This window comes from Colobus angolensis, unplaced genomic scaffold, assembly GCF_000951035.1.
Source record: "Colobus angolensis palliatus isolate OR3802 unplaced genomic scaffold, Cang.pa_1.0 Scaffold11, whole genome shotgun sequence".
Lineage (NCBI taxonomy): Eukaryota > Metazoa > Chordata > Mammalia > Primates > Cercopithecidae > Colobus > Colobus angolensis.
The window spans coordinates 12,187,145-12,209,927 of NW_012112030.1; the positions used below are offsets into that span (position 1 = coordinate 12,187,145).

General features: G+C 38.1%; 1 protein-coding gene across 1 annotated transcript in view; it reads right to left on the reverse strand.

The window, feature by feature from the left end:
* The window catches only part of SLC15A5 (solute carrier family 15, member 5), a 91,962-nt gene extending 73,743 nt beyond the window's left edge, over positions 1-18,219 (reverse strand). Inside the window, exons 1-2 of the mRNA XM_011954503.1 lie at positions 17,859-18,219; positions 13,121-13,343 (exon numbers count right to left, since the gene is read on the reverse strand). Coding sequence (XP_011809893.1) covers positions 13,121-13,343; positions 17,859-18,219 — 584 coding nt within the window. The remainder of the gene's footprint in view (positions 1-13,120; positions 13,344-17,858) is intronic.
* Positions 18,220-22,783: the final 4,564 nt, after the last annotated feature.

The following is a 22,783-nucleotide window of genomic DNA, read 5'->3' on the forward strand; positions in this document are numbered from 1 at the left end:
TCCCTCCTTCCCTCCCTCCCTTTCCTTCCTTCCTTTCTTCCTTCCTCCCTTCCTTCTTTCTTTCCTCCCTCCGTGCCTCCCTGCCTTCCTCCCTCCCTTCCCGCCTTCCTCCGTCCTTTCTTCCCTTATTTCCCTCTATTTCTTCTACGTAAAAGAAGTAAAGACAACAGGTAAAACTGGCTATGGAAAGGGAATATTGAGGGTTTGAGAAGAAAGAAAATGTTTAGAAATAATACTTTAAAGGAGAAGGAGAGAAATTGACTGGACATCATATACTTGCTAGGCAGTGATAAGGAACCAGTTTGGTGGTCATGAACTCAATGTGGACATAGTGTAATTTTGCATTTTTCTCCAGGCTTGTTGCTGTGTGAGTACAATAATGGAATATGTGGAGAGCTGAATTTTAACTAAGATTATTTCCTCCATCACACAGGAGACTATGACAAAGTAAGCTGGGGGGAGGGGGAGGGAAGAATAATTGAAGACATGGAACTGCTCTCTGCTGTACCCAGCTGACACTGCCCAGGAGGGTAAATTAGAGCACTTCCACTTTCTGCTGGGCAGGAGATGAAAGACAAGCTCCTCACTTGGCCTCAGCAACACCACCCAACTTGGGAATCAGAGTGTTCCTGTCTGATTCTCCGAGTGTTTATGTAAAATATGAGATTCTTGCTCATGTCTGCTGACACTATTGGACCAGCAGTAGGCAGGGGAGGCAGTGTTTTTAATAGTGTTTGGCTAGAGGACAGATGTTGTCAAAAATGTTTTCACCTATATTAGTCTACCTTTTTCCTAGAACTTTGAGTAAGGGGAACAGGACTTTTTTGGAGCTGCCCATTTCTTGCCACACCTTGACTCTCACCCATCTGTATCTGGTTCCAGGTTCTAGGTTTCTCTATAGCCCCACTGATAACAAAAAGAAAACCCAGGAAACTCATTGTAGTCCTTCCTCAAGTTCCAAGGCCCCTAGGAAGAGACTGTCTTCTTTCTACCTTTTGGAATCTCCCTATGTCCATTTGTTGTGTTAGGTTTGGGTTTTTTTGATGTAAGAGGAAGTACCTGGGAGAAATAGGGCTCTTCTCGTATTGGCTAATATTGGAGATCCTCTTTTTTTTTTTTTAATTGGATAGTTTCTCTTCCTATCGTTGATTTGTCAAAGGTCTTCATATATTTTGGATGCAGGTCATCTGTCAGATACATGTTCTACAAATGTTTACTTATAATATGGGGTTTTCCTTTTCCTTTTCTCAATGATGTCTTTTGATAAGCAAAAGTTTAAAAGTTTAGTAAATTTCATTCTATGATTTTTTATCTTTATTGGTTCATACTTTTTGTATCCTATGTAAAGAATACTTTCTAAGCCTTGGTCACAAGTATTTTCCCCTGTGTTTTTTCAAAAAAATCACTCTTACGGGTTTTGATCTCATATAAAGTTAATCTAATTTGAATTAATTTTTCAGTAGGGTGTCATGGGGTAATTATTTCCTATGTGGATATTCAGTTATTACAGTATAATTTATTGAGAACATGATCTTTTCCTCAATGATTTTTTGACATTTTTGTTGAAAATCAATTGGCCGTACAAATGTAGGTGTGTTTTCTGACTCTCAGTTCTGTTCCACTAATCTATCCTTATGCCAATACTGTAGTGTCTTGGTTACTGTTACTTTCTTTTCTCCTGCTGTTTTTTAAAGAGCTTTATTGAGATATAATTGAGATGCAATAAACTGCATATATTTGAAGTGTGCAATTTTATAAGGTTTGAATATATATGCACATGCAAAATAATTATCACATTCAAGATAACAAACATATCCATTGCCTCTAAAGCTCCGTCATGTCCCCTTGTCATCCTTCCAAACCCTGCCCCTTCTCATTTCCCCTTCCTTGTCTCTAGGCAACCACCGATCTTTTTTCTGCCACTATAAATTAGTTTGCAATTCATAGATTTTTTTTTAAATATTAAATTATCTGTATTTTCAAATCTGGCTTCTTTCACTTAGCATAATTATTTTGAGATTCATCCACGTTAGTGTATTTATCAGTATCCATTCCTCTTTATTGCCAAGTACAATTCCATTATGTAAATGTACCAGTGTTTGTTTATGCATTTATCTATTAGTAGACATTTTTCAGCTTATTGCTATTGCAAATAATGCTGTTAAGAACATTCATGTACAAGCCTTTGAACAGACATAGACATTAATTTCTCTTGGGTAAAACCTAGGCATGTAATGGCTGGGTGATATATGATAGATGTATATTTAATATTTTAAGAAAATTTCAAATAGTTTTTAAGTAGTTGTAACATTTTACATTATCACCACATGTGTATGAGACTTCTCATCTCTTCATATTCCTGCCAAAACTTGGTATAGTACATGTGTACTGATATATGATGGTGGTTTTATTTTGCATTTTCCTAATGACTAATGATATTGAGCATCTTTTCATGTGCTTATTGATCATCTGCACATCTTCTTTGGTGAAGTTTCTGTCTTTATGTATTCTGGCTATAAGTCCTTTCTTAATTATGTGATTTGTAAGTATTTTCTCCCAGTCTGTGGCTTGTCTTTTCATTCTATAAAAAGTGTCTTTTGAAAAGCAGAAATTCTTAATTGTGATGAAGTCCTATTCTAATTTTTTTCCATGGATCGTCCTTTTAGAATTGTTTCTCAGAAACCATTGCCTAAACTGAGGTCAGAAACTTTTCTCCCTCTCTTTCAGAGAAGAAATCTGAACTTGGAAAACTGAAATGACTCATCACATTCACACAGCTGTGTTGCTTGTAGAGCCATGAGCAGAAGTCATCATCCTGGTATAGGGCTAATCGGGCTAAATATCCTGTTAATACTTCTTTCTGCATCTTTGCAGTTATCAATCTCATGACACTTTAATTTTCTTGTTAATCTAGCCTTTAACAATTGAAATTACCTTTCATTCCTCTCATTCCTCTCATCACATTTTATATATCAATCATTAACTATAAATGTTGTCCTTCCTCTTCAGAATGGTAGTCCAAAGACATGAGTTAGAGTCACAAAATCTGAAAATCACATGGTCTGTGATCTTCTACTTTCTGGAATTTAAAAAATTGGAAACACACCCTCTAAACAAGGTTTTTTGGTAAGAATTTTAATGAAGAACATTAAATGAAGAACATGGATTATAACTACATGGTGCTAAGCAAATGTCGTCATATCAAATGTTCGTTTTTTTCCAACCCTGATTTCAGGAACAAAAAAAGCAGTGAAGTTGGAGCACAGTGAATGATATGGTTTGGCTCTGTGTCCCCATCCAAATCTCAGCTTGTAGCTCCCATAATTCCCACATGTTGTGGGAGAGACCCAACTGGAGATGATTGAATCATGGGGGCGGGTCTTTCCTGTGATGCTCTCATGATAGCAAATGGGTCTAACAAGATATGATGGTTTTAAAAATGGGAATTTCTCTTCACAGCTCCCTCTTTGCCTGGTGTCATCTATGTAAGATGTGATTTGCTCCTCCTTGCCTTCTCCCATGATTGTGAGGCCTCTCCAGCCATGTGTAACTGTAAGTCCAGTTAAACCTCTTTCTTTTGTAAGTTGCTCAGTCTCAGGTATGTCTTTATCAGCAGTGTGAAAGCAGACTAATACAGTAAATTGGTACCAGTAGAGTGGGGCACTGCTGAAAAGATACCTGCAAATGTGGAAGTGACTTTGGAACTGGATAACAGGCAGAGGTTGGAACAGTTTGGAGGGCTCAGAAGACAGGAAAATGTGGGAAAGTCTGGAACACCCTGGAGACTTGTTGAATGGCTTTGACCAAAATGCTGACAATGACATGGACACTGAAATCCAGGTTGAGGTGGTCTTAGATGGAGATGAGAAACTTTGAAACTGGAGCAAAGGTGACTCTTGTTATGTTTTAACAGAGACTGGCAGCATTTTCCCCTGCCCTAGAGATTTGTGGAACTTTGAAACTGAGAAAGAAGATTTAGGGCATCTGGCAGAAAAAACTTATAAGCAGCAAAGCTTTCAAGTGGTGACTTGGGTGCTGTTAAAGGCATTCTGTTTTATAAGGGAAGCAGAGCATAAAAGTTTGGAAAATTTGCAGCTTGACAATGCAATAGAAAAGAAAATCCCATTTTCCGAGGAGAAATTCAAGCCTGCTGCAGGAATTTGCATAAGTAACAAGGAACCAAATGTTAATCCCCAAGACAAGGGGGAAAATGTCTCCAGGGCATGTCAGAGGTCTTCATGGCAGCCTCTCCCATCACAGGCCCAGAGTCCTAAGAGGCAAAAATGGTTTTGTGGGCCAGGTCCAGGGTCCCTGTGCTGTGTGTAGTTTAGGGACTTGGTGCCCTGTGTCCCAGCTGCTTCAGCCATAACTAAAAGGGGCCAAGATGCAGCTCGGACTGCTGTTTCAGAGGGTGGAAACCCCAAGTCTTGGCAGCTTCCATGTGGTGTTGAGTCTGTGGATGCACAGAGGTCAAGAACTGGTGTTTGGGAACCTCCACCTAGATTTCAGAAGATGTATGGAAACACCGGGATGCAGAAGTTTGCTGCAGGGGCAGGGCCCTTGTGGACAATCTCTGCTGGGGCAGTGTGGAACAGAAATGTGGGGTCAGATTCCCCACACAGAGTTCCTACTGGGGCAATGCCTAGTGGAGCTGTGAGAAGAGAACCACTGTCCTCCAGATCCCAGAATGATAGATCCACTGACAGCTTTCACTGTGTGCCTGGAAAAGTCACAGACACTCAATGCCAGCCCATGAAGGCAGCTAGGAGGGAAGCTGCACCCTGCAAAGCCACAGGGGCAGAGCTGCTGAAGACCATGGGAACCCACCCCTTGCATTAGCATGACCTAAATATGAGACATGGAGTCAAAGGAGATCATTTTGGAGGTTTGAGATTTGACTGCCTTGCTGGATTTTGGACTTCCACTGGGCCTGTAGCCCCTTTGTTTTGGCTAATTTCTCCCATTTGGAATGGCTGTATTTACCCAATACCTGTACCCCCATTGTATCTAGGAAGTAACTACCTTGCTTTTGATTTTACAGGCTCATAGGTGGAAGAGACTTGCTTTGTCTCAGATGAGACTTTGGACTGTGGACTTTTGAGTTAATGCTGAAATGAGTTGATACTTTGGGGGACTGTTGGAAAGCCATGATTGGTTTTGAAATATGAAGATATGAGATTTGGGAGGGGCCGGGGGCAGAATGGTATGGTTTGGCTTTGTGTCCCCACCCAAATTTCATCTTGTAGCTCCCATATTTGCCACATGTTGTGGGAGGGACCAGGTGGGAGATGATAGAATCGTGGGGGCAGGTCTTTCTCATGCTGTTCTCATGATAGTGAATAGGTCTTACAAGATCTGATGGTTTAAAAATGGGTGTTTCTCTGCACAAGCTCTCTCTTTGCTTGCTGCCATCTATGTAAGACATGACTTGCTCCTCCTTGCCTTCCACCATTATTATGAGGCTTCTCCAGCCACATGGAACTGCAAGTCAAACCTCTTTCTTTTGTAAATTTCCCAGTCTTGGGTATGTCTTTATCAGCAGCATGAAAATGGACTAATACAGTGATTAAGGAATAAAATATTAGAAGAAAAGATAAAGCAGGAAGTGTGGTCCAGGTCATTTAGGGCCTTGAAGTTCATGGCAAGAAGTTTGGATTTTATTTTCAGTGCATTGGGAAGCCATTTGAAGGGAATTGAGCAGGGGCTCATATGATCTTGTTTTCAGTGGAAAGATTATTGTGTCAGTTCCATGAATTGCAGATGGGGCAAGGTAGGGAGAAAATCGCAGCTATTGTAAGTCTGGATGAGAGCTAAGAGCAAACTGGGCCATGGTGGTAGCAAAGGAAAGAGATAGAAGTGGATAGATAAGTGATATGTGTTTGGAAAGAACACGTGTCAAGTTGAGCTAGTCTCCTCACTGTCTGAGAAACAGACCTACTCATGTTTGTCTCCTTAACTTGTCCTATTTCTTGGCTTGCCCTGTCTCACTTTCAAAGTCCTATATTCAGTCTCTTTTCCTTCATTAAATACTTTCTTGAATCTTCTGCTTCTTCTTTTCTGTAAAATTCTTTTGAGACATTATCTCACTCTGTTGACCAAGCTGGAGTGCAGTAGCATGACCTTGACTCACTGCAGCCTTGATCTCTTGGGCTCAAGTGATCCTGTTGCCTCAGCCTCCCAAGCATCTGGGACCACAGGTGCACACCACCATGCCTAGCTAATTTTTTTGTATTTTTTGTAGAGATGGGGTTTTGCCATTTTGCCCAGGCTGGTCTTGAACTCCTGAGCTCAAGCAATCCACTTGCCTTGGCCTCCCAAAGTGCTGGGACTAGAAACATGAGCCACTACACCCAGCTTCTTTTCTGAACTTCTAAAGCAAATACTCATTATTCAATTATTTCATTTTTGTCAGTTTTGCTTTTCATGTATAGATTGTGAAGCTCCCTGATGGTAAGATTTTATTCTTCCTTTCTTTATCTCCATGAGACCTAGCACAGTACTAGGTTGAAAATAAATGGAGATTAAATAACAGATTAATAATACAGCATCTCATAAAAATCAATCAAACAAACACAATATAAAAAAAACCTAACACCTCTCAATAATTGGCCTAGAAAAGTAATAGAACATCAAACATGACCACATTGAGCAAACTGATTTACTGTGATCCACTGACGAAAATGTATTTATCACAAGGTAGGTGAGGTACACAAAGTTATAATTTTCTAGGACAACTGAATGGAGTCCCTAGGCTCAGCCACAGGTTATCCTTTCATGCTGCTGCAAGCCGTACACTTGACTTGTGGCTGTAGCAACACAGAGAATCTGGAGCCAAAAGCACTGTTACAGTGCTTTCAGTCTTTAGGAAACTCTTTTTAAAATGTTAAGCATTGTTGAGAAAATCTAAGAGAACACTGTGTGACTCTTCAGTGTACCACATGGTGATGTAAACTGCATTGCTCTAAAGAGGGTCAAGGAAAATTACAATTATTCCAAGACTTAAATCTTGTGAAAAGTAGTTAGAAACCAATAAATTATAGTGCTGAATATCTATGTCTAGGAAGAGATTTTACATGAAGTACTAAATGTATTTTAACAGATGTCACCCAACATATTTGATTGTGTAATTTTCTGAAAGAATTACCTAGTCCAGGCATGTTTTATATATATCTTTGTTGATCCATGGACAGGACAAGCTACAGATAATTAAGGGTGAAATTGTATATGTATCATCTACAAAAAAAAAAAAAAAAGAAATAAAAACCCACAGTCTTCAAACTTACCATTAAGACTCCTTTCATCTCATAGCTCACTAGCAAATTGAATTTATAAAGCACCTCTCACACAAAAAGTCAGAGAGCAAAGCACTAAAGCAAAACAAATACCAGTGATTAAGGAAAATTGAAAGCAGCAGTAAAAATGTGTTTCTTTAGTCTACTTTTAAATACAGACTGGGAACTGCAAATAATTGGAAGTATATATAAGTGGTAATTTTTTGTCTTCATGATTGTATGGTATTGAATACAAATGAGAAAAATTGTTGCTGCAAAACTCAGCAATCCTCATGAGATTATCTTAAACATTCACTTAATTAATTTAGTAATAAACTTAAATTACTCAAATATTATGTCATTTCTTAGACTGGCCAGTTTTGATGTGCTTCGTGTTTACTTTTGGTGATTTGAAGAGAAATTATTCAAAATGGTCTTTCCTAACCTGAGGCAGTATTAAAGAAGGGAGGCAAATTTTCTGTAAGTTTCAGGTCTTCATAGCATTAGTGGACCATTTAAATATTCCAGAGAAAGTATTTTATTCTACATTGATCAATATTCAGATAATTTTCCAGGGGATTTGTGACTCTTCAATGGGATAAAACTGAACAGTTTAGAGGAGTCAGTGAAATAAAATACTTGGGCACCGATTTCATGGTGGATGGCTGTTGTCAATCATTGCTTCTTTTAGCATAACCATTGGCCACTGAGGTACTTCAAAGAATATTCTGGTAGTCAAATATTTGGAGAAAGAAGAGGAAAACAGAAACTTTAGAGTTCCTTTTTATCTGTGAATACATATTTTTTTCCAGCAGAGCTATTAAAGACAATTTAATAAAATATTGATTTTGGTAACTAGACATTAGGATTGAAGAATTTGAGTTTTTCATTTAAAAATTTGGGGGACTGCTTTACTCTCTCTCCCAAGCTCTCCCTACCTCTCTTACTCTTTAACCCGTTTCATTCCCTTTCCCTCCTTTCCCATTCCCTCATTCTTTTGCCAACAACCCCTACCCATCCCCCATCTTTTTATTTTTATTTTTTTGAGATAGGGTCTCACTCTGTTACCCAGGCTGGACTGGTGCAGGGTGTTCATAGCTCACTGTAATCTCAGCCTCCTGAGCTCAAGCTCCTCACTGTCTGAGTCTCAGTCTCTCAAGCACATGCAACTACAGGCTCACCCCACCATGCCTGGCTAATTAAAAAAAATTTTTTTTTGGTAGAGATGGAGTTACTCAGGCTTGTCTCGAACCCCTGGCCTTGAGTGATCCTCCTTCCTAGGCCTCCCAGAGCCTAGGGATTCAGGTGTGTGCCTGGCCAACACCCTAATTTTAACAGTTGTCCTGACTCATGTATCTTTCAAGCTTAAAAGAGAACATGCGCCGAGCATAATAGCTCACACCTGTAATCCCGGCACTTTGAAGGCCAAGGCGGGCGGATTGCCTGAGCTCAGGGATTCCAGAACAGCCTGGGCAACATGGTGAAACCCCATCTCTACTAAAATACAAAAAACTAGCGGGGCGTGGTGGTATGCGCCTGTAGTCCCAGCTACTTGGGAAGCTGAGGCAGGAGAATTGCTTGAACCCAGGAGATGGAGGTTGCAGTGAGCTCAGATCACAAAGGAAAAGAAGGAAGTGCTTGTTGTTATTAGGGTGAGAGGGTAGCATTTGTTAAACTTGGCTAGAGCCAGTGCAAATAGAATTTGGGAAAGTCTGGTGATTTTTTCAAAGCTATTTACAAGCTACTACTCCTCAGCATGCAACTCAAAGGACATTTTGAGTATTAATAAGATTATTTCATGAACTGCTTTTTGTTCACTGAAATGTACCTTATAAATTATGATTTTATGATTGAAGAATATATGTAGATTTATATTTTTTCCTCTCTCTTTTCAGAATTATGTTGAATTTCTCAATCAGGTAGATTTCTAAATGTGATGATAATTGCTATAAAATTGTCAAAAAGTTCCAAAGCAGTCTGAAACACAGTAGTGGGTTCAATCAATGGTTAGTTTCATTTCTTTTCAAAGGCATCACTAGACTTTCCTTATGGCTCTGGAATTGTTTTCAAACTTTGATTGATCTTGTGAATCACCTGAGGTACTTGATATGGTAGGAATATTTGTGTCCCCTCAAATTTCATATGTTGAAATCTTAACTTGGTATTAGGTGTTATATACCTCCTGTAACAGTGGTATTAGGGAGCGGTGTATTTGGGAGGTGGGGCTTTTGATCATAGAGGCGGAGACCTTCTGAATGGGATTAGTTCCCTTGTAAAGGAGACCTGCTAGAGCTCCTTTGCCGCTTCCACTATGTGAAGACACAGTAAGAAGCCAGCAGTCTTCCAGCCAGGAAGAGAACACTCACCAGAACCCTGATCTCAGAGTTCTGGCCTCCAGAGCTGTGAAAAATAAATTTCTATTGTTTATAAGCCAGCCAATCTATGCTAATTTGTTATTGCAGCCTGAATAGACTAAGACAGTACTTGTTTAAAATACGCATTTCCCACCTGTCCTCCCAGGAAATTCTAATCCAGGAGGTTTGAGGTGGGATCTGGGAAACATTTTCAACAAGGCTCTCAAGTGATAATTAAAATCAGCAACACTGTGTTAAAACAGTGGTTCTCAACTCTACTTGGGCAGCTTAAAAAAAATCCTGGTCCCTTAAAAAACATCCTACCTCTAACCAATGTAGTCAGAATCTTCGGTGGCAGGACCCAGGCATTTGTACTTTTTAAAAAAGAATCCTCAGGTGGCTTTAATGTGCACCTAGGATTAACAATCATTGTTCTCAGTGTTCTTGTGAATATTAAAATAGATTCTGGAAAAATGCTGTGGGATAATATATTTTTACCTCTAGTGCTTCTCTAAGATAAAATATATTTAATTTGAGGAAGTGTTAAAATCAGAATATTTCAGTTTGAGACAGATAACATGTAGAGTCAATTTGAGTACCAGATAGTCAACATTTCTGGGGTGAAATAAGTCAGTCTCTAGACTTTTTTAAAGAACTTTACCAATATTCTACTTGGGCTTTTAATCATGTATATAATTCACCCTAGTAACCCCTTAGCAACAGACTGTGATATGCAGATAGGATGCAAATTATCAGGTGAAGAAAGTAGAGAAATGCAGAAGCAAGATTTGGGGTTAATTGTGGTAGAATTTAAAACTGTGGCCAGGAACAGACTTCATTATTCTCCTTCTTTTTGCTTCCAGAGAAGAATCTGCACAGGTGTATTTACCTAGGTGATCTCCAGTATGGCGATTCTTAATTGGCCATCTCAGCTTTTGGAATACGTGGAAAGCCAGGTTCTGATCTGGATAATGGCACAAGGATGTTGGCAGGTTATTATGTCTCTTGATTTCAGGGAGTTTAGCTTTATTTTTGTAGTGAGGTGCATTAGTTGAGGAAGATCCAGTACCAGATGGTAATGTTGGCTGGGAGTGGTTTTCTCACCTACATTTGGCAGCTTTACTCGGAAGTGGTGTTTTCAGTGCCTGAGACTTCCAGTCTATGCTACTTAACATGCTCACTGGGAAGCTTTAGGTGGTACAGAAGCAATGACACATCTCATTAAAGGTCCTGTAACTATGAACATCTGACATCTGTGCTGCAAATAGAACTGAATGCAGCCTTCAAGTGGTTACAGATTCAAGGGGTATGTTGTTTTCTAAAGGCACGGCTGAAATTCATTATATTTGCCAGGCTTGTAATTTCTAGAGGCATTGACTGGAAGACATAGATTACGCATTAATAAACTGCTCCTTTCCAAGATGACCTCCTCCTAAATGGGTCCCTTCTTTCCTAGCATTTAGACAATGGTTTCAGCTGATGGCTTATCCATGATTTAGCAATAATCGTAACAATAGCTATCATAATTTGAATACCTATAATATGCTAGGATACTTTATGTATAGGTGATACAATAGCTCTCCAAGATATTCCCACTTGGTGGATGAGGAGCCGGGGGCTCTGAGGAATTAAGGACCTTGCCAGAGACCACAAAACTCCTAAGTGATAGAGCCAGGATTCTGCCAGCTATCTGGTTGCCCAGTGGAGTCTCTGTCCATCTTGTCACCAGCCCCTGCACTGTGTACAGGAATGGAATCCGCATTCGTTGCTATAAACTACAGTAAGGTAAGTGAACATTCATAAAAGTTGGCCTGTAGTTTAGTATTTAAACTGGAAAAATAAAAAAAGGTAAAACAACCAGATTCAGCCTTCAAGGAGCTTATCATCCAGTTCTTTTATCACATTAAAGAATAACACCCTGATTCTTTATACACATTTCTAGATGCTTTAACTTTACATTTTTAAAATACTGAGCTATTTAGTGAAATCAGAAAATAATTTTTAAAAATCTAAATGTGCTCATCCTAAATTTGGCCTGGTTCTTTACAGCTGCAGAAATTCATTTTCTCCCCATTCCCCATCCCCCTTCCTGAAGCCCTAAAGCACAGACCCAGTGGGAGTCCCCTCTGTTTCCCAAAGGAAATATTTCATTCATATAATGTCTCCTTTGTAATCAACACTGAGAAATGTCACTTTGATTAAACACAACTCTGAATGACTAAGACCACAGTACAATAAATTCTCCAGAGCTATCTTTCAGAAAAACTGATTGCTCTCCAGTCTTAATCCTCCAGAGTCTTATTTAATCAAAATGATGTTGCTAATTAAGGATTAAAACCTCCGAATAGAATAAAAAGGAAGGATTTTTCTTTCTCCTTTGGGCAGGTCAAGGAGGCAGAATTTGCTGCAAGGAAGTAAAGAGTCCCTTCTACCTTTGGTAAGACTGCATTGTTCTCTGACATTAGGACTTAATCCAAAATAGGGCTGAGTGCTTTGTAATATTAATATAATTGGAGAAAGAAAAAAGGGGAGCAAGAGAAAGAAAAAGAAAGAGAAAAGAGGAACTGCCTCAGAGAGCTACATATACCTATACATATACATATAGCCACTATTTACTCTAAAAATGGACAATGTAGCTCACGTCTGTTTGACATCCACTGATAACAACAATAACAAAGAAGTTTTATACCAAATGCTTAACTACCCTCCCTTAAGATCCACATATTAATTTTTTTTCTTGAATTTGTATTTGGTAATATAAATTATTTCCTTAAAAAACACAAAAACAGATGAATTCCATAGGAACTCATTGGGAGAGGCAAAGATTCACAGGAAGGCTGTTTGATTTTCATGGAACTCTTTTAGGTGTTGGGAGCGAACTGGGTGAGAAACAGAGATGCTGGGTGGTGTTTTAGCAAATTGTTAAATACTTCTTTCATCTTTGCATCTTCTCTCTGCATTGGCCTAGAAATTTGTAATTTCTCCCAAATTAGTCTACTATAATACGGACATACTAACAGCTACCTTTTTTTGATCACTTACTATGTGCCAAGTTCTTTGCCAGCAATGCACATGGCGTTACCTCTAATAAAACTGGGGAAGAGGTATTATCCCCCTTCAGAAATGAATAAACTGAAGTAGAGAATACATGACTAGGTCAAGGTCAGTCAGCTTGTGTTAAGCAGAGTCCAGACTTCCACCCAGTTCTCTTTGGTTCCAAAGCCACCTTCTATTCTGCAGGACAAGGCACTTCAAATCTTTTTACCTGGAGGATGAATGTATCCGCGTGTGTTGGGAAGGTGCTGGTAAGCTGTACTGGTCTGCATGAGACTTAGAAGCTCCTGTGATTACTGACTGAATCATCATCACAGATTCATTCCATCGTCACTTAGCCCAATTCATCACAAAGACTGAACAACTACTACCCAAATGGAATCAGAAAGTAAACAGTGAATGGTCATAAGCCTCTTTTCTCTCCTAGCCAGTGCTACTTACCAGTTAAAAAAAGACATTGTTTTTTGTGATCCATACTCCTGAAGGCCAAAAGCACCCAGTGGACAGACGATGGCTCTTACGCCTCCAATGCCAAGGCAAATGGTCAACAGTGCTACGTAAAACAGCCTGTGCTGCTCTGTTTTTGGTATGTTGTTAACTGCATGGTAAGTGCCCAGATAGAAATCTTCCAAGGGAAAAGCCACCACAGATAACAAAGCAGTGCCTGTAAGTGGAGAAAAAAAAGAATAAATGTAACATAGAACAATTGGATCACCAAATCACATAATAAACAGGGTTTTTCCTTTGACAGTGGCATCATTTTGTGATTGTCTTTTCCAAACATTTATGGTAGTCATTGCAATTTCAGGGATAGCCTGATGTTTCTAATTGTAAAAATTTCCTTCAATATGTGTCTTAACTAATCCAGAGTTTTAGGTTTTTTTTCTTCCTCAAGCTTGAACTGTGTTTTCTCCCAGAATGTATGAGGAAATCATGTTTATTTTGCCAAAATTAAAATAACTCAGAAAAGCATTGTATACAAAATGAAGCTGTTAGTATTCCCGCCCCCAGAGAAAACCACTGTTAATAAAGGTTATTTGTTCTTCATCAATCGAGTGACAGAAAATACCATGATCTCAGACATCTCGGAAGCCTATTACATAAAAGCTTTTAAGAAGAACATTATTATCGTTAGATAACACAGTCTTTTTTTTTTTCTTTCCTACTTCTCTTTCTCCTTGTAATGTCTTTCTTATTTATCTTATTTCTCACACAGCTGGATGGAACCTTCTTTGCCACACGCAGGGGTGAGAAGGCTGGAGACAGAGGAGTGTGAGCTGGAAGGAGAGGGGACATAAAGTGACAAAAGAAGGTTGAGTATCCTTCTCTCTTCCACCTTGCGGGGACCCCATTTGATGTATTTCCTTGTCTAATAAAAATTACGATACAATTCCATGCTTTTGCTAAGCTCTTTATATTTTGCAAAGCATGCTCATGAACTATATGTTTCATCTTGGAAAAACTTTGTGATGTGAGTGGATAGATTTTGCTATTTATTTATTTTTTTAAAGAAACAGGTTCAGTGAGGTTAAGTGGCTTGCCCAATGTTATAAAGTAACCCAATTGTAGTCTCCCTCTCTTGGACCTCCTACCATCAAGTAGTCAAATACATTTTTTTTTTTTGGAAATAGCATTTCCCCCCCATCAAATTACAAAAGTAATACGTTCTTATTTCAGAAAATTTGAAAAGTAGAGGAAAGCACTCAGAGTAATACAAAAGGCCCATAATCTCATGATTTCATTATAAATATTTTATATTTATATTTTACTTAAAAATATTTTACTTAAATATATATAAATATATTTTATAAATATATTTTACTTAAATAAATTGAGGTTACACTGTTGATTTTTAAATGTAATTAAATAATATGAACAATTTTTAAAATACCTTTGTACTTTTTCAACATGATTTCTAGTAACGATGTGATATTCTAATCATAATGTATTTTAAAAGACCTTTTCAGTTATTTTAAATGAATACCATAAAATACCCTGACACACAATTTTTGTGCACATCTTTATTAGCCTAAGTTCTCAGTCAAAGGCATTCCTATTTTTATTGCTTCTTAATACCACTGGCAAATGTTCTTTAACAATGCAACAAGTTAGTCTCCTACCATCGTTGTATGAGAAGACCTTCATTCATGGTAGTTAGCATCATTCATTTTTTTGATGATTCGATTAGTGAAAAATGACCCCTCTGTGTTCGTTTTGCTCTTCATTTTATCAATTTGGCATTAACGTTATTTGGTATAAATTTTTATACAGTTATTTCATGTGGTTTGCTTTCTCAATTAGATTATAAATTCCTTATAGATAAAAATTTAGTCTAATGCTTCCATCTCCCCTACAGAGGCTTTCACAATGTAAAGAATATATGCACTGAAGAGCTATTTGGCAACAGATTCATTTACCATGAGGTGAGCCTTTAAATTACTGAGTTTGAAATGTTCCCTTTTAAGGTTAGCCAGATATGAAACTAACTTCTCTCTTTCTACCACTCAGTCTTCTCTTCTGTAGGTGTGACGAGAGGCCTGGCTAGACAAAGGGATGTCCAAAGAGGACGGACAGGGCAACTATTTCATGCAGCAACTATTTACTTAGGAACAAGGCACTTTTAGTTTGAATGGTATATTTGTGTAATTTAGAAAGGCACTTTCCTTCCGTCTTTTGAGAAAATGTCATAATAGGCTGATTGTATTAAATCAAAACTTTATCTCTATCTGTTGTACACTGATGCAACTAAAAGACAAATCTATGACATACATGAAGAAAAGTCTCCTCTGTGATGTGTGCAGTTGTGTATCTCATCATCAGTATGCCCGCATTTAGTAGCTCTGTAGAAGCACCATGATGTGTCATACCCCCTGCTAGGTGGTTGGGGTCCACTGGCTCTTCTCTCCAGGAACTGCTGGGTCCATCAGAGAAGTCAGCCATGCAGGTGGACTATTATGTTATAAAGTGATGGATGCAATCGTATAAGTATTATATGGGTGTGGTTGAACACACAGAAGCTAGCAACAAACACTATTTGGTTCTTGAAACAATAGCAGGAGTTTTCCAATCATGGATAAGGGATGGAAAGATAAGGGAAGGTGACAATTTCAGGAAGAGAGAAGAGCATGTATAAGATTAGAAAACTAGGGAAGGAGGCCAGGAGAAATTAGCAAGGTTGGGGTTGCATGTTGAATGAGAAATCTAGAGAGGTGAACTTGGTAAGGTTCTTGTATGCTACATTAATAAATTTGGATTAATTTTTTAGATAATAGAGCCAATATATAGATTTATTTGTTCAGGAAGTCAGTGTTGTTGGTAGAATGGAGTATGAACTGGAGACTGATTGACAACTGGCAGCTGAGTAAGTAGGCCATTGGAATGGTCAAAAAGAAGAAAGCTGCATTTTTTTCAGCCAGGGTTGTAGCAATTCAGACAGGAGAGACTATTTTTATATAACCTCTAATATTTAGTGACTGGTTGGAATTTGATGGCAGCTGTAAGCAGAGGGCAACAAGGAAATAACTTTTAGTAAAAAAATGAATGGATGTAGAGTTGACTTAAGTCTTTTGTTTGCCAAATTCCAAAGTTGGGATTTCCATCCTATCTGATGACTGACATCAGAATCTAGACTGATAGAAATTACCATGTTAAACAAGAAGTCAGCAAATGCTACTGGTGTGGCCTGTTACCAAGGTAGGCAGAGTAAATTAGTCTTGGATTTGCTTAAATGTCTTCTTATCAGAAAACTTTTTCTTGGTACCAAGTAGCAGCCTCATCACTACCCACTCCATCCTGTCTCCATACCCAGCTTTATTTTTCATCCTAACTCATTGCCACATGACATCACATCTATTTCCTCATTTATTTTCTCTCTCCCTGCACCAAAAAGTCAACTTTAGCAGGAACAGATGACTTTCTTCTCTATTGCATTTCCAGACCTGGAATAATGTCTGGTACAGAGTAGTCAATAAGAAATATTTGTTGAATGTTGAGTGATTATTTGTCATGCAGTGCCTTAGTTTTTATTTCACAGAACTTCAGCTGCGGACTTTCCAGGTTTGACTTACACTCCAATGGATTCTCTGAATGGTAATTTACTACCTGCCTGAGATTGTGTGATATGTTGAGTACCTGATATCTATCCATCTCTTTCTCATCCGTCCTCCTACCAACACTCATTTCGGCTGCACCTCTCATTATTGGTGAACAGCATGCTATATTCCCAAGTTGCTCAGATCAGAAACTTGGAGCTAATTTTTGACCCCCATCACATTTGTACCTTTATTTAGTTGCCAAGTTGTTATAGCTTTTCACTTGTTCTCTCCTGAATTGGCATTTTATTGCTTAAACCATCATCCTGAGATTTTCTGATCTCTGTCTATTTAATCTCTCACTGTGGTTGACCATCCTGTATTGCAGAATAGCATTTCTCAAATGTTGTTTTCATGATATTTTCAGAGACTTCTTGTTGTTTAAGAAGAATAACTTGAACTTTTCAGTCTAAAATTCTAGTCTGTTCTTCAAATTGCTCTCTATTCCTTATTAAACTAACTTGATATTTTCCCAGCATTTCTCGCAATCGGTCCCAAACCTTTGCAAATACATATTAATATATATGTAAAGATGCACACTGTGGTGTCTAATTTACTCATTTTTAAGCATATAATCATAATTAATAATATAGAAATCATACCATCATATGCAATCTTAATTAGTATATGACTAATTAAAAGACCACCTTTGGATAAAAACATTTCTCAATTATTTTACATGAACTTCAAAAACCTTTTTTAGCACATTTCATCTTGGTTGTGAAGCAAATAAATTTCATATTTCTGAGGGAATTTGTCATGAATTTGGACTTGAGGTAAAAAGGTTTTGGGAAAGGAGGGCATTCTAAGGAGTAGGATATATATGTAAAGGAGTAATTATTGTGAAATATAAGTGCAATGATATAGGCATCAAAGCATTCTCTAACACACACACACACACACACACACACACACACAGACTTACTAGCATTCTTCAAATAGTACAGAGAATGAAATACATTGAAACCACATTCTTCATTTATCACATTTTTTACTAAGAGCAGAGTGAAAATAATATAAACTAAAAATTCTAACAAAAATCTACTCAATTAAGTCACAAAACATTCCAGTCAGCAGAGGACACTCACCTAGAAAATGTAGAAACAAGCAAATATACACCAGTTTGTTTCTTCCTAAATAGACATCAGTGAGCCATCCAACAAACACAGGGGTAAGTATTGAAGTTCCAATAAAACACAAGTTTAAGATGGCTGCCTGGCAATTGTGATAGCCCAGCTTGATAGTGCAAAAGGGGATCATGTTGCAGACGACTTCAAAGAACGTGAACCTCTCACACAGCTCCACCAGAAGCAAGCAGATTCCAACCTGATTTTTTTTCACAGAGTATGAGGAACAGAAATCGCCAATATGTCTTACAGTTTTCTCCTTCTTAATGCTGCGATGCAAGCATACGTTCTCCTCAGTTATGGTAAAGTCTGTAACAGACATGACTACCCTCCTTGAACACAACTTATGTTAGTGGTTTGAACTTCGTGATATTTTGAGCCCTATCCCTCTGATGAAAAAATAAGAAGGTTGCTTTGAATTTCACATCTCCATGCTAGAATTTCATAAGATTTGTTTTTTGCACATGAACGTTTTTCATTTTGATGATCCAAGAGCACAGGAGAGGAGACATGAGTATTTAAACGTTCACGGTAGCTCAGTGTAGCCAAATCTGATTTGTTTGCTTAATTATTTAGCGGCTAAATTAGGATCGACCTCCAAAATTATATTGAATTATATGAATCCAGTTGCAAACATGTGGAAACTCATCTGCCTCATACTGATAAAGGTTTAAATATTGAGGCAGAAGAAGCAGGTTTTCAGGAAAATTTGAGCACTAGATCAAGAAATAATTTGAGTCTAATAATTTCTGATACTTTAATTAAACAAGCCAGAACATTACCAAGAGATAAAGCACAAAAGGAAATCTGTTTTGAGGGAGCACGATATCTTATCATTATTACATTTCTTGTTATTTTTGGTTGGAATTCTGATAAGAAACTTAATTAGGTAACAAAAGTGCTAGTACATTTAGGTAACAAGCAGAGTTTACAAGAAAGTAATTTAAGTGCACTAATGAAAGGAGAAAATATTAAACAAAACCCCACTTCCTTTAAGTTGACCCCATGCTTGTAGAACAGCCTCTCAGAGGAAATCAGAGTCAAAAGGTGCTATTTGACTCCTTTATTATTAATCAGTAGGCAGGGATACAGCAACCAGCCTACGCAGGCTTTGGGGGATATTGGATCTGGTATCACCCTGACCCTCCAACTGGGTGAATGGGTGTTAGCATTCTATTTTGAAAAGCAGGAGGGCCAATTAAGCTAAAAAAGCAGCAGTGAAGGAGAACACCTTAACATTTAGTGGTTTAGCTGCAAGGACATACAAAGACAAGGGACCAGAATTATTGGGTCAAAGTTGTAATAATTCAACACTTGAGTATAGGAATGTTATTTTCATGCTGGAGTCAAAACCTAAAGACCAATAGGGACTTTTGACTCTGGTTCTCATCTTTTGGTTCTCAGAGACTGGGAGCAAAATACTCTGTTTTGACCCCTCCTAATAGCCTCATTGTAATGGTAGCTATTTGTCTCTGCTCAGCATTGCTACCTTGGTAACAATGCCCCAGATTTCCTTTGTGTAAATTGATCATGCAATTTATGACCCAAACTTGGACAAAACAGTTTTGTGCAGGTGAAAAGTGATGCTATTTATAGTTACTCCTGAAACAGTTATAAACTGGAACTGTCCAGGGCAACACTCTAACATGTGTTCACCTTCCTTTGGAGAATGACTTCTATCTATTACCTGAGCTCATGGTGGGACTGTTGATCAGAATATCCCTTTTCTTCTGGCCAAGGGGGTCAACACACGATCTAAGATAGTCCTTTTATTTTTCTCCTGTGGAATTTTAATCCTGAGTGGAATGACTCAGGAGTGGGCATGGTGGCAGCTGAGTTATTCACATGGCAGTGTATTAGTCTGTTTTCACGCTGCTGATAAAGACATATCCAAGACTGGGTAATTATAAAGGAAAGAGGTTTAATGGACTCACTGTTCCACATGGCTGAGGTGGCCTCACAATCATGAGGGAAGGCAAAAGGCATATCTTACATGGCAGCAGGCAAGAGAGAAAAATCACAGCCAAGCAAAAAGGGAAACCGCTTATAAAACCATCAGATCTTGTAAGACTTATTCAGTACCATGCGAACAGTATGGGGGAAACTGCCTCCATGATTAAAATACCTCCCACCAGGCCCCTCCCACAATACTTGGGAATTATGGGAGTTACAATTCAAGATGAGACTTTGGTGGGGACACAGTCACATCATATCAGCAGTACCCAAAAGGGACTGCCTGTGGGGCCCTGATGGAGAACTCAGCACCTCCATGGTTCTTTTTCTTCTGGAAGCACGGTTACTTTTTCCTTCTGTAGAAGGCTCAAAGGATTCCCATTAATTTTGGTTTGATTTAGTTAGGCCTATTTGGCTTCTGTGGCTTACAAAGAACCCTAAATGATACTTTACTTTTTTGTTTGCCCCTAGATGCAAGGGCAAGCTGTTCTCTAGCCACTGACTGATTTCTTCAGCCCCTGACAAAGTGCTCCTTCCTAAGCAGAGTAGCACTGCTGCTTCCCAGGGCCTAATGATGATCCCATCTGAATTGTTTGGCTCCTCTCTGTCTACTGGCTCAAGATCAGGCTCCAGGTGGTGGTAACCTCTGGTTTGGGGACACTTGAGTCAGTAAGAGCAACAGCATTTGCCTTCTTTGGAGGGGATATTTGGTAAACCTCCAAGAGAGCCACCTACTCAGAAATAAAGTTTATTTTAATTATCTGTAAGGGGGAAAAATCTGACTTCAGTAGGGACATAATAGTTCTCAAATAGGATATTCATTTAAGTGGGAGTTAGGAGAACTAAGTTATACTCCTGCCCCTTTATCACTTAAGGCAAATTTCTTCCTGTCTATGAGCCTATTACATTAACTGCAAAATACAAACAGTAAAGTCTGTCTCAGAAGATCGTTTCTGAGGCTTGGTATAAAAAAGGGCTTATGAAATGTCAAGAATTGCACATGGAAATGCCTTTGTTATTACTTGCTTCTATATTCCTGCATTTTCTAGCTACTCTAAGCAATGAGCCATAAAGAAATGTCATGGAACCACTTCCAAATTCCAGTTTGCACAAGAGACAGACGTTAGAAGGCCTGGATTATGTGGAATAGAGTTGAAGCAATGGGAAACCACCCCCTTTTTATTTGTCACATCCCTACTAGTTCTCAGTACAAAGTTCAGAGTGAGCTCAAAGGACAAGTAGTAATTCCACTTGAGAATAATACTTGGCAGGGAATATTGAATGTCATCATCATTATCAACAAACTTGGGCCCTTGAGTAAGACTTATGCATACTTTAGTTTTATGCAACCCCCTCCCCCATTCCAACCCAGGCTTGTTCTCTGTCCCTGCTTCTTCTCTCTGGTATAAAGTAATATTTTTCTCCTTTATAGAAGTAATGTATGTAATGTAAATTGGATACAGTTTGGAAAATATCTAAAAATAGAAGAAAAACCATGGAAGTTTTTGGAGCATTTTGTTGGGTGTTTTCTCCCCATGGCTCGTTTTCTTTATTAGTAGATTTAAGATATTTAAATTGTATAATTGTGTACAATTATTGTACAATACATTTTCTACTCCATTTGTAGGTACTGTTAAAAAGCATTTTAACATGCCATTATGAACTCTTTGTAAACATAGTTTTTTATGGTTGCATTAATGGAGACGTAGTTTACTTAACTATTCTTCCATCGTTGGTTAGTTATATTTGTTTCAGATCAGTTATAAGCCAGCCTTTGTCAAACATTTGACCATGAACCCACAGTTGAAAGAAAAAAAAAACCTTTATAAATAGTGCTGAAATGAATATTTGTGCATAAAGCTTTCCCCATTCCCTGATTATATCCCTAGGCTGATTTTTCAGAAGCAATATCACTGGCTAAAAGTATGAGAAAGTGTTTCAGTTTCTTGACATATAAAGCAAAATTACAACATAAACTTCAGAAATTTTTTAAAATTGGAAAGCCTATATTGTTTTTGGAAGGCAAAGACTATACTTATCACTAGAATCCTTCACTGAGAAGACAAAGTCACAAATGAAACATAGGGAGTAATAATGTTGACCATACTTGTACGTGTTGGCAAATGCGTCTTATTTAATAGAGAAAATGAGTCAGATGCTCATTTCATGAACCAATGACATCCATGTTTTTTTCTGAGGACCCAGAGCATGTGTAAATCAGATCTTGTAAGGATTGTTTAGGGAACACACTAGGAATGCAAACCCTGCTTCTAAGGAGACTATTTTTAAATATTCAGGATTAGAAAGAATCTCTATAAGCTACCTCCAATATGATGATAAGTTCTGAGAAAATGGTGGTGCCTTTTAAAATGTTTGTACAGTGGGTTGCTGCAATGCTTTTCCATTTGTGTATGTATTTTCAGAGTAACTTTTCATAGGTCTCCTAAACAGCAAGTATTTTTAAGGGAAGAGCTTTTCTAGCTCAATAATTCTCTGTAAATGGTATACACAAAGGTCATTTGAAGATATTTATTCTTTTAGGCCTATCGATTTCATTTAATTCCATTGACTATAAGGTTTAGTACCTGGTTTGAAAGCATTGTCAAGAACATGAGGATTGGATTCACTATAATTTAATTGTTAAAAATGACACATCAAAGACTTGGAGTGAAAGTTTTGCTTCATTGTTCAAGGTGTAAAGCAGAAATGAAAAGATAACATATTGGGCGTTACTTTTTGCTTTGTAAAAAAAGACATTCTCTGTGTAAACCTCCACTCTTCCATTATAAAGAGGCTCTGGCAGTTGTATGATACCTATACCTTGATGCTTCTGTCCAGTGTAAAAGAGAATTACTTTAGCCCTGATATGGTTTGGCTCTTTGTTCCCATCCAAATTTTATGTTGAATTGTAATCCCCAGTGCTTGGGGAGGGA